General features: G+C 33.3%; 1 protein-coding gene across 2 annotated transcripts in view; it reads left to right on the top strand.

Moving 5' to 3' along the window:
• LAMA1 (laminin subunit alpha 1) overlaps nt 1–13105 on the top strand; it is a 207847-nt gene that overhangs the window by 166583 nt on the left and 28159 nt on the right. For both annotated transcript variants that reach the window (XM_074201152.1, XM_074201153.1), the window contains exons 50-55: nt 228–372; nt 1115–1256; nt 4851–4965; nt 7713–7883; nt 10973–11124; nt 11870–12055. In XM_074201152.1, the coding sequence (XP_074057253.1) occupies nt 228–372; nt 1115–1256; nt 4851–4965; nt 7713–7883; nt 10973–11124; nt 11870–12055 (911 nt within the window). The remainder of the gene's footprint in view (nt 1–227; nt 373–1114; nt 1257–4850; nt 4966–7712; nt 7884–10972; nt 11125–11869; nt 12056–13105) is intronic.

Raw genomic sequence — 13105 nt, 5'->3', positions numbered from 1 at the left:
ATATTGTGTAATCCATTAGGAAAAGGATACTGAACATTGGAATCCTTCCATAGACTTTCAATAAAATTTGAGATTTTTTTTTCTATTGGGTTTTTGTTTGGTCATTTGCCTGTGTCAAATCTTCTTAGATTTTTCCTTTAAAATTGCATTACTATTTATGAAAAATCTTATCATGAAAATGTACCAATAGATAACTATCTTTGTTATTGTTCTTTTTTCTTCAACAGAAGGATTTCCTCTCTATTGAGCTTGTCAATGGCAAAGTTAAACTAACTGTTGACTTGGGTTCAGGGCCTCTTGCTCTTATTACAGACAAACGTTACAATAATGGAACCTGGTACAAGATTGCATTCCAACGTAACAAAAAGCAAGGTAAGAAATATTATGAATGGATTGGAATGAATGTCTCTGTACTGAAAGACAATACTTCCTGGAATATAACTCTTTTATGTTATTTTGAATGTTTCTGAATGGTATGGTTATGAAAATCATTTCTGTTGTATTTGTCCTTATAAATTATGGTGACATTAAAATGATGTTTAATAAAAGGGAGTACTGTGCCTTGTTCATCGAAAATGGTATATTTTCCAGCTTTAAAAATTGAAAGGAAATCAGCAACTACATAATATTTACATTTATTAGGAACTCAAGTGATGGAAAGAAACAGCATGGGACAATGGAAAAAAGTACTGGATTTGAACCAGAGGACTCAAGTTCAAATCCTGAGTTTGATGCTTGTGTTACCTTGGACAAATATCAATCTTTCTGGATCTCATTTAATAAATGAGGATGGGAGGATCTCTAAAATTTCTTCTAAATCTAAATCTGTAATCTTGTTCTCTATGATCCTAAAATTTATTTAATGAATATTAAATGTATCCATTATATATACACCTTTCCTTTAGATAAATATGTATTAAATTTTGTACTGTGGTGTTGGTTAGGTTTATTAACTCATAATCTTATCAAAGTCCATGACTAAAGATTTTTTTTTTAAATTTACACTTTGAGACTTGACATCTCCCTGCTTAAACTAGGAATAAACATAGAATTTAACATATAAAAATGTTACTTTGGAAAGCTATCCTGATTTTCTGATTTGTCCACCTTGTAGGACTCTTAGCAGTTTTTGATGCATATAATACCACTTCTAAGGAAACAAAGCAAGGTGAATCTCCTGGAGAGTCATCTGATCTAAATCGCTTGAATAAGGATCCAATTTATGTTGGTGGATTGCCCAGAACAAGAGTTGTAAGGTATGTTAGAAAAGAGAATTTCTTTACTGCTATAGATTATCTAATTTTAATCAACATACCAGTTGGTTTGTGGTGAAGAAAATGATGGTTAAAATAAACAGTTTTTATACTATTGTTTTATTAGAAACCAGGAGGGATAGGAATTCAGAGAAGCCTGGAGGGATTTGCATGAACTGATGCTGAGTGAGATGGGCAGAACCAGAAAAACATTGTACACCCTAAGAGCAACATGGGGTCAATGATCAACCTTGATGGACTTGCTCATTCCATCAGTGCAACAATCAGGGACAATTTAGGGCTCTCTGCAATGTAGAATACCATCTGTATCCAGAGAAAGAATTGTGGAGTTTGAACAAAGACCAAGGACTGTTACATTTAATTTAGCAAAAAAACTGATATCTTATTGTCTGATCTTGCTATCTCTTATACTTTATGTTTCTTCCTTAAGGATATGATTTCTCTCTCATCACATTCAATTTGTATCAATCTATACCATGGAAACAATGTAAAGACTGGCAAATTGCCTTCTGTGGGGGGGTGGGGGAGGGAAGTAAGATTAGGGGGAAAATAGTAAAACTCAAAATAAATAAAATCTTTATAATTCAAAAAAATAAAGTGTTTATCAGAATTATAGTTCATAATTTTGTAAATGGCACCACAACTCCTTGTCTTTCCCATATTTATCACCTTATTAACTTTGACTTTTTCTTTTTCCTTCATTTTTCATATACAATTAGTTTCCAAATCTAGTCAATTATACATTCCCAGAATCTTTCACATCTATCAGTTTTTATCCTCCTCCTCTTCCTCTCCCAGTCCTTGTCATCCTCAGAAATAAAAGTTTGATTGTACTAGATCCCTCAGTGAGGCCTCCCACATCCTCTGTTTTCCTTTCCAGTACAAAAAGATCTGGTCATGTCATTTCTCTACTCTCAAACCTTTAGTAGCTCCAAGTAAAGATAAATATAGCATTATCCTCCTACTATTTGTTCTATAGGGATAGGTAACCAAACTGAAATGATTTCTGTCACCTGAACATGCTTCAAGTTTTCCCACTTCTGGGATTTTCCTCAGAAAAACTCTTTATGTATGGAATGTTGTAACATCTCTATCTACCCAACTGAAATACCACTCTACCATGAAGGATTACCTAATCTTTTTTCTTTCCCCAATGTCTAATGTAAGAGGCTCACTTTTTTCTTAAACTTTTATAAAAATGTACATTATGTATTATTATTTATAATAGTTATCTGGTAACTTCATTAGAATAAGGATAGTGCCTTATTTATACTTTACATACCCCCAGCATCTAGTATAGTAAGTAAATATCTTTTGAATTATTTGATTTATTTAATTATTTTGGTCCCAGCATTTTTTAATAAATTGAAACTGAAATTTTCAAGAGATGTTGGTGTATAGTCTCTCTCTTTGGGTAACAGATTCATATTTCTTCAAATAGAAAACAATGGAATCCTTTTATAGGGTTGATATTGGCCTATGGGAATACCATTGACCTTACTTCTTACCATATAGATATAGATATTATAAAAGATCTTTTAGTATTTTTGATTTAAAGAACTAGGACATAAGCATCAGCAGACAGTGAAAGTATTCTATTAGAGTATAGAGTACTGGCCATGTGTATAGTGATTCAGTTTCCAGTGTATGAGGTAATTCACAGAATAATATAATCAATATCAAATAGATCATCTAATAATCCGTTTTTCGGAGCTACTCTGGTTTCAAGTTCCAGCTAAAGTCTCACCGAATCCTTTCCTGAGCTCCCTTCCCTCTATTGATTATTTCAAGTGTATCTATTTGTATTGTCATCTTCCCCTCAAGGGCAAGGATTAGTATTATGACTTTCTTTCTTTGCTCAGTAATATACTGAGTAGGTTCTGAATAAATAATGATACTGAGTAGGTTCTGAATAAATATTTATTTACTGACTCTTAAAAACAATTGCAAACTTAGGAATTTATTAAAAAATTTATCAACAGTGGAGTAAACCCCTGTACAAAAAATATCTGAAGTTGTCAAGACTAACTCTACGAACTTTTCTTTATATGTAAAATTAAAATTATTGATTTAGCAAATCTCATTATATGCTTTCCCATGTAAAATAATAAAAGCAAGAAGTGACAATTAACTATTATAAAAAGAGCAACTACAAAAGTTCAGTCTTCCTTTAATATAGACTAGATAGGGGCGGCTAGGTGGTGCAGTGGATAAAGCACCGGCCCTGGAGTCAGGAATACCTGAGTTCAAACCCAGACTAAGACACTTAATAATTACCTAGCCGTGTGGCCTTGGGCAAGCCACTTAACCCCATTGCCTTGCAAAAATCTAAATATATATATATAGACTAGATAAATAGTCTTTAATGACCCCTAAAAGCATCATTGTCTCTTATGACCTAACAGTAATTGCCATTCACCAATAAAAGTATAAATCATTTTCATTGTATTCTATATTTTATTGGATGGATAGATAGATAGATAGATAGATAGATAGATAGATAGATAGATAGATAGAATAAATATAAAGGGGAGGAGAGAGAGACAAAGAGACAAAGACAGAGAAATGGAAACAATACGGGAGGGAGGAAAAGAGGGAGAGAGACAGAGGGAGAAAAACATAGAGACAGAGACAGTGACACAGAGAGAAAAAGAAACAGAGGCAGACAGGCAGAATGAGAGAAAATAAATTGGAATGAAATTGTTATGTTTAGCTGAAAGCCAAGGTCACAGGTAAGCAACATGAATGGTTTTCCTTGGTTCTTCTTGCCCCATAGATGGCCAAAGAAAATCAAATTACTTGTAGTCTAGTTAAATTCCATTAAACAAGCATCTATTAGGTACCTACTGCTTTTCAGGGACTGCTAGCTGGGGATGGAAAGATAAAATGCCCTTGCCTTCTGAGAGGCTTTATTCTGCCACATTTGGGTCTTTGGGAATATGTGAAAGTCTATATTGAGGGAGTGGATAGAAAACTGCCTCTGATGGCAGAAGAACTGACTTTAGACACTCGATATTTATTAGGTGTGTGACTTTGGGCAAATCACTTATACAAAGGCCTCAATAAAAGAAAGAAAAAGAAAGGAAGGAAGGAAGGAAGGAAGGAAGGAAGGAAGGAAGGAAGGAAGGAAGGAAGGAAGGAAGGAAAAAGAAATCTATGATACACAAAATTATTGTGATGAAATTTCCACAAGATAGAATGTGTTTTTTTAAGATACTTAGGCTCAAAAAAAAATTTTAAAAAGATACTTAGGCTCTATTTTATTATAAATAGTAAAAATGTTAGGATTATCAGAGTTTCATAGGAATCAAAGATATCATTAGATATCTCTATAACTATATCAAGCAAGTCTCTGAATAAAAATATTTTTGCTGAAGAAATGTGTAATAAATTGAAATATGTCTTAGTCACATGTTCAATTCTGGATAAGACGTTTTTAGCAATCTAGAATAAGCTGTTTTTACCATTTTAGGAAGTATCTTATCTATATTAGATCTATTTTATACTTCATATCAAAAATTATAAATTTGAAATCAAACCTAATAATTCCTTTTTTTAATTTTCTTTTCCCTCTAGGAAAGGACTTACTAGCAGATCATATGTAGGCTGTATTAAAAGCCTGGAAATATCTAGATCTACATTTGACTTACTCAGAAATTCTTATGGAGTGAGAAAAGGGTGTTTACTAGAGGTATGAAATATTATATTAAGATTGTATTGCTGGGGCGGCTAGGTGGTGTAGTGGATAAAGCACCGGCCTTGGAGTCAGGAGTACCTGGGTTCAAATCCGGTCTCAGACACTTAATAATTACCTAGCTGTGTGGCCTTGGGCAAGCCATTTAACCCCATTTGCCTTGCAAAAACCTAAAAACAAAAAAGATTGTATTGCTGTAATTGGACTATTTGAAGGAATGTATTGAGACTATGTTGGGGCAGAATGGAACTGAAAGGCTGATTTGGAATCAGAAGAACTGATTTTGTTTGGGGGAACTTTTTTCCTTACATTCAAGACAAATAGTTAATTTTTCATGACAACAACCAAAAAAAAAACCCCTTTACATTTCTGTATCCATTATAGGTAATCTACTGTAAGATATTCATCCTGAATTCGTATAACTTTTTTTTCTTTTAAAAATATCTTTTTGGGGGCAGTTAGGTGGCACAGTGGATAGTCAAGAGTACCTGAGTTCAAATGTGGCCTCAGACACTTAATAATTATCTAGTTGTGTGACCTTGAGCAAGTCACTTAACCCCACTGCCTTCAAAAAAAAATCTTTCTTTTTTATTATGAGTTTTATAAAAATCTATGAATAAGTACATTTTAATATTTATAGAAAAATAGAATTGTATATGAAACTGAATTTTTTCCACTAAATAATTATTTCTTTTATAATTCAAATTTAAATAGTTCTAACACTGCCCTGTTGTCTACTTCTCTTTCTGAATGCATTCTTCTCTCTTTTGTTTTTTAATGATTCATTGACATTTAAATTTTTTTCTTTTTTCTAATACCACTATCACTACTCCTCTACTTCTACAAATCCCTCCTTCTCTCCCCCCCAAAAAAGTCATCTTTTCTACCAAATAAATGTAGACAGGTAAAACAAATTCATATGTTGGCAGTATCTTTTTGACTTTTAAGAGTTCTAGTTTTGGTATTGGGAAAATTGGAAGCTAGTACGTCAGAAACTTGGATTAGACCAACATCTCACACCCATTACCAAGATAAGATCAAAATAGGTGCAGGATTTAAACATAAAAGACAATATTATAAGCAAACTAGGAGATCAAGGAAGAGTTTTCCTGTCTGATCTATGAAAAGGAAAGCAGTTTATGACCAAGGAAGAGATGGAAAACATCATTAAAAGCAAACTGGATAATTTTGACTACATTGAATTAAAAAAGCTTTTGCACAAACAAAACCACTGTAACCAAAATCAAACGAAGGACTCATTTCTAAAATATATAGAGAACTGAATCAAATTTATTTTTAAAAAAATCATTCCCCAATTGAAAAACAGTCAAAGGATATGCAAAGGCAATTTACAAATGAGGAAATCAATGTTATTGATATCATATGAAAAACTACTCTAAATCACTACTGATTAGAGAAATGCAAATTAAAGCAGCTCTCAGGTACCACCTCACACCTCCCAGATTGGCCAACATGACCAGAAAGTACAATGATTAATGTTGGAAAGGCTGTGGGAAATCTGGGACTCTGGTTGGTGGAACTGTGAACTCATCCAATCTTTCTGGAGAGCAATTGGGAATTATGACCAAAGGGAAATAAAAATGTGCATATCCTTTGATCCAGCTACTGGTTCTGTACCCTGAAGAGATCATGAAAAGGGATAAAAACATCACTTGTACAAAAATATTCATAGCAGCCATATTTGTGGTGGCAAAGAGTTGGAAATTGAGTGAATGTCCATCAATTGGGGAATGACTGAACAAATTGTGTGTGTGTGTATGTGTGTGTGTGTGTGTGTGTGTGTGTGTGTGTGTGTGTGTATCAAATATGTGTGTATGTGTTATGGAACACTATTGTTCTATTAGAAGTCAGGAGGGATGGGATTTCAGAAAAGCCTGGAAAGACCTGCATGAACTGTTGCTGAGCGAGAGGAGTAGAACCAGAAGAACATTGTACCCTAACAGCAACATGGGGGTGATGACCAACCTTGATGAACTTGCTCATTTCATTAGTGCATTAATCAGGGACAATTTTATGATATCTGTGATGGAGAATACCATCTTTATCCAGAAAAAGAATTGTAGAATTTAAACAAAGATCAAAGACTATTACCTCTAATTAAAAAAAAATTGTCTTATGTACTACATAATTTTGTTATCTCTGATATTTTCATTTTTCCTCAAGGATATGATTTTTTCTCTCTCAACAGATTCAATTTTGATCAATTTATAGCATGGCAACAAAAAAAGAGTTCTAATTTTGGATCTCAATGTAGAACATCCTCTACCATCAGATATGTGACCATGGGCAAATCATGTAACTTCTCACAACTTTGGAGCGTTTCAATATAATTATTATTATTAATCACTATAGCCAGCATTTATATACCATGTCTATGTAGAGGTCAATGTGCTAGGTGTTTTACAAATATTAGCTCATTTGATCTTTATAACTAATCCTGGGCAGAAGATACTATTATTGTCATTTTACTGTTGAGGAAGCTAAGGCAAACAGATAAGTATCTTCATGGTCTCAGAGCTACTAAGGGTCAGAAACTAGTTTTGAACTTAGGTTTTCCTTATTTCAGGTCTAATACCATATCCTCTGTACCATTTCAGGGCTTAGAAAATAGATCATATTTGTACCCCCTGGTTCCCATAGTTGTTTTGAGAGAAGTATTTCAAAAAACATGAAAACTATATAAATATGAGCTATAATTAGCATATTTTCCTTTTATAAAACAGCCTATCCGAAGCATTAGCATCTTGAATGATGGATACATTGAATTGCCACCAAAGTCACTGTTAGTAGAGTCTGAGTTGATGGCAACATTTGCCACCAATAACAGTAATGGTATCATCCTGGCTGGCCTTAGCAAAGGAAAGGACAAGAGAAGTCGTCGACAGGCCCATGTGGTAAGTTATCTTAAGTACTATGAAGCTAGAAATTCAATTCAATTCTGTTTAAGAAATACTTATTTAATACCTAATACAGATGACTATGTGTATGGCTCAAGGAGCAAAACAAAGTAGTCTTAGACTTCAAGAGACTATATTCTATTAGGTATAAGTAAAAAAGGTTATAATATGTATACAAATAATTAAATGTATGTATACAAAGTAATTTTGATGAGGGTAGAGCAGCTCTAAGGATCAAGAAGGATAGCACCTGAGTTGAAGCATAAGATTTGTTAGAAATGTTAAAAGGTAGTAGTGAAAAGGAAAAGTAATTCAGATATGAGTACAGAAGCAGGAGATGGAATGTTGGGACTAACAAACAGGTGGAATGGGTGAAAGGGATTAAGTAATATGCAGTGAGTCGTAAAGGTAGACTAGAGTCATACTATGCCACATCTCTGGTGTGAAGGCTTGTTCAGTCCTTTTTAAGACTACTCATCCACCTTTGGTATATTCCTGGCTCTCAATTCTCATCTCATGAGTAACATGCCCAGAGGTCACCTCCTGGTAAACCATCTTAGTAGGCAAGCTAAATCAAGTTAAGGGCAACTGATAGGGCTCAGATCCATCGATGAGTTAGAGGGGTATCTATCCCAAGGTTGTGAAAACTTCCTTCAGTGTAATGATCAGATGTGAACAATTTCTTCCAAGATCATGAAGAAAGAACACTTAGCACTTGGCCAATCATTCAAAATTCCAAGATGGCACTGCCTCCTGGACCATGATCTGTCATCTTGACTTTTGTCCTGCCACTGGGCTCTCATGACTCTGGAATGGACAACAAGCTTAATGTCTTTGGGAACTTGCCTCACTTAAATCCAAATATTACTCTGTGATGTCATTGGTCCTCTTTGAAAATAAAGACAACACATTTTTTACAAGAGGCAGTAGGGAACTATTGAAACATCTTCAGAAGGTTAGTGACATAATTACCTATGCATTTGAAAGATTAGACAATTGTGAGAAAGATGGATTGAAGAGGGAAGCAGGAAGTAGGAAGACCAATTGAGCTATTACAACCATACAAATGAAAGATTATAAGGATCTGAACTAGGTAGCTGTGAGTGGAGAGAGGAAGATGAATGGAAGGAATATGTGAAGGCAACTTGGTAAATAATTGGATGGGAGGGTTAAGTAAGAGTAAAAGATTGGTTCATTTGGTTGATAGCCTAGGTAGCTGGAAGAATAATGATTCCCTTAAAAGAAATAGGGAAGATTAAAGACCTTTGGAAAAACTAAGAAGTTTAAGAATACTTTTTTAAAATATAAAAATGTGATGTCTTATTTCGTGTCACTTCTGTCATAATCTGTATTAATTCAGAAATAAGCTTTTGCACATAGCAGTAGTTTCCTTATGGTACATGATCCTCCGTACTTTAAATGATCCTCCTTACTAAAAATGGGGGGGAAAAGGTAAAAAAAAATGCTTCCATTGTTGTTCACCTTTTTTCCATACTATTTTCTTCCAGTATTTCTATCATTGTTAATATTCATTTGTAATGTTAAAATGTCAAGCATTGAACTTCAATAGATTTTAGTAGAGGACTGTTACTATGGTATCTATTGTCTTCCTCTGTCACAACTGGATCTGAAAGAATAAAAAAAAAGTAAAAAATAGCAGGGGAAATTTAAGTTACTGAAGTTAAACTGTTTTAAGTTCTACAAACTCAAACTTGTATAGATTTTGAGTAAAATCATTATTGTGCATTAATGCTTAATTAAGGGAAGATATACTAACGAGTAAACTATCTTTGAGTGATAGACAGGATAGTGCCTTCATAGGCTTTCTAGGTCTATGTATTGGAACAATTACACTAATTGCTTTGATTAGCATTAGAGAAACAATTGTCCAAAGGCAAGTAGGAAGAAGCTATACCCACAATGGAAAGTCTACTAGGAAAGCATATAATGGAAAAGAAACAGCAGACTTGTCCACCCAGCTAAGGTCCTATTCCAATAAAGATTATATGTTTTAACCTCTGAAAAGTAAATAGAATAATGATTAAATTTGCTGACCCATGCTCATGCAAGACTGATTGAGGTCCTAAGGGATGTTACTGCCTGCAGTACTCTTGATCTTCTTTTCCTGGTGTACGAGACTGAGTTTCTCCCCAGAATGGAAGTGTTGATGTGTGCTTTTGGAGCTTTTGGAGCAAGAAGAACTTTGTTGGGCCTCTCTAGAAGCCTGTTTTCCAGTGGGCCAGAATATAAAGGGGGGGGGTGAAGGAGGAAGGAAGGGACTAAGCATTTATAGGACACCTACTTTTACAAATATTATCTTACTGTTAATTTGGTTTTAACCTATCTTTCTAGCATCATCTCACATTTCTCTTCCTAAATGTTAGAGTTTATCTCTAAGATTCCTCAGTTTTACCTTGTAGAACCTACCTGGAAGGATTATGGGATTAATAATAAAGGAGGGATTAGGATTCTCTAACCTATCATCTTTACATCTCTGATTTTTTTTTCTAGTTGCTTAAGCAATGTCATTCTAGGTCATGAAAAATGAGGAAACAGAAATAATTAGGGTTTGAGTATTGCATTTATAGGGATGATCTGATAAATAATTTCATGTTTGGAAACAAAGTTATCCTTTTTAGCCAAAATTATACCATTGAATAAATATTAATGCTGTATATTTCCCTGTAGAACATATTTTACAAAAACTTTTTTCTATAAATGACCAAACTATCAAGAGTTTTCCTTAATCTTTTGACTTCTTATAGGAATATCTTTATACAGTCTCATAAAATTGCCATTTTAAGTTCAATTTACTTTCAAATTTGAATGTTTTCATCTTAATTGCAAATATATATATATATATATCTTTAGTATATTCTATTTTTCTTTCTACTTTTATTTATTAAATGAAACATATAAAACATTTTATATACCTTTACTATGATAATTCTAATTGATATCTATGATAATTCCTTGAAAAAAGCTTGAAAAATAAGTAATTAGATAACATAAAAGAGAACATTATGAATTAAAATTAGAAAACCAATGTCTTATGGAAAATCTCTCTTAATGTGAAATTTTCACAGCCCTTCTTCTCCATCATACTGATTGAGGGTCATCTTGAAGTACATATTAATCCTGGGGATGGGATGACCACTCGAAAAGCCACCCTCCATTCGACCACAGGAACATACAGTGATGGGCAAGAACATTCCATCATTTTGATCAGGAATAAAAGGTATTAAAAATATACATAATGAAATACATACACATTTATGTAGCAACTATATCAACATTAAATGAAAATATTCCTGTTACAGATGATTTAATTATAATGATTCTTGTATTGTAATAACTTTTATGGCTATTTTCACAAATGGAAATATTCGGAGTTCATTATCTCATGATATGTTGAGATCTCAGTATATATATATAATTCCAACTCTGAGAACCCATATTTTAAGACTTCTTTAAAAGTGGGACTACCTTATAATAAGTTCCTTTTGATATTGGAATAACCAAACCCCTTTTGGTTTGAACCCATGGTAGACTGCTTTTATGTTTAATTGCTCCCTGCCATAAGGTGTAATTATAGCAAGGTGCCAGGATATTTGTAAATACTTCAATAGAGGGTTGTAAAAGGGTGCTGGGAATATTTAGAATGGCCAGTTTTCCCAATTTAGTACCTACTCTACAAGTATGTGCGTATTTAACTATTTAAAGGATAAACAGAAAGAAAATATAAAATTCTTTGTTTTTATTGCTTAAACAATCTCACATATTTGTAAAGTATTTTAATTGCCAAAGTTGTGAAAACTCATCATGCAATATTCATCCATTGTTTGGTAGTGATTTATACCTTATTTAATTTGTTGTTTTAGTAAACTAATGGAATGGATCAATCCTTTGTTATTGATTTGTCCATTTAGAAACAAACAACAACAAAAAAACCAACCATTTGCCTTTTTTCTTGTAATTTTCAGAGTCATTACAGTACAAGTAGATGAAGCTAATCACACAGAAATGAAATTTGGGCCACTGGCAGAAAGCAAGACTATAAATGTATCTAACCTGTACATAGGTGGAATCCCAGAAGGCGAGGGCACTTCTATCTTCAGGATGAGGAGATCTTTTCATGGTTGTATAAAAAACTTAATCTTCAATATGGAGTAAGTCTAATATAATCAACACTTTCAAAAGAATATGTCCTTGTTATATTCCACTCTAACATGAACATTGGTTATGTGTGACCCATTTCTACTGCATAGATAACCCAAAATTCTATGGAAATTTGAGATTCTATTGTTACAGGATAGCCCAATTTTAGTATCTGTATAACATCTAGATCTTTAAAAATACTTGAGTAACAAATAGATTGGAATGATATCATGGAAGTGACTTAATTTTTCTTGTGTATATTTCTTCGTTCAATTTTGGAGCCACACTAGAAAGTTGACTTCAGATTAATTATGCCACACAAGTTGTAATTAGAAGAAATGAAATGGTGGCTCGGTTGTGAATTTTTTTATGATTACAAAAGAGCTTACTAAAGTTAAATTAATTTTTTTGTTAAAAATTGAAACCTAATATTGAGATTTTTGGGCAGTAAACTTATTGTTCTACCAAGTTCTTTACCAAAATCATAATTGTAGAAATGGGCTACCACATTTAAAGCTTCCAAAAATAAATATTCCAAAAATATGTACCCTAAAAGTGAAAAATAAGCTTTTGCTAATGGATCATAATACAGCTTCTTTTTTGACTTGGCTAGTTTTTCCTTAAAGGGGATTGAAAATATTCCTGAGACTTAATTGATTTAGGAAACTAAGGTTCAATTATTGTTGTAGAAAACTGAGTACAAAAGCCAGGCCACTAGGAGGACTGGCCTGTATAGAGGCTGGGAAACTGTGCTCAACTGAGTCAATGCTGCATTTTTTTATCATATCCTTTCCAAACTATAGCTTTGCAATCTTCCTTTGTAAAAAAAGAAGGTCTATAATTATCTCATTTCATTCCACTTCTCAATATGAAGCACCAGAATGACCTGAATCTAACCTTGCCCCCAACATGTGAATCTATACAATATTATAATATGTCTCAACTACACCATAAAAAGACTAAGGGGCAGCTAGGTGGCACAGTGGATAGAGCACCGGCCCTGGAATCAGGAGTACCTGAGTTGAAATCCGGCATCAGACACTTAATAATTACCTAGCTGT

Source organism: Macrotis lagotis, chromosome X, assembly GCF_037893015.1.
Source record: "Macrotis lagotis isolate mMagLag1 chromosome X, bilby.v1.9.chrom.fasta, whole genome shotgun sequence".
NCBI classification, from domain to species: domain Eukaryota; kingdom Metazoa; phylum Chordata; class Mammalia; order Peramelemorphia; family Peramelidae; genus Macrotis; species Macrotis lagotis.
The sequence above is the reverse complement of the archived record's forward strand: the minus strand, read 5'-3'. Positions and strand labels throughout refer to the sequence as shown.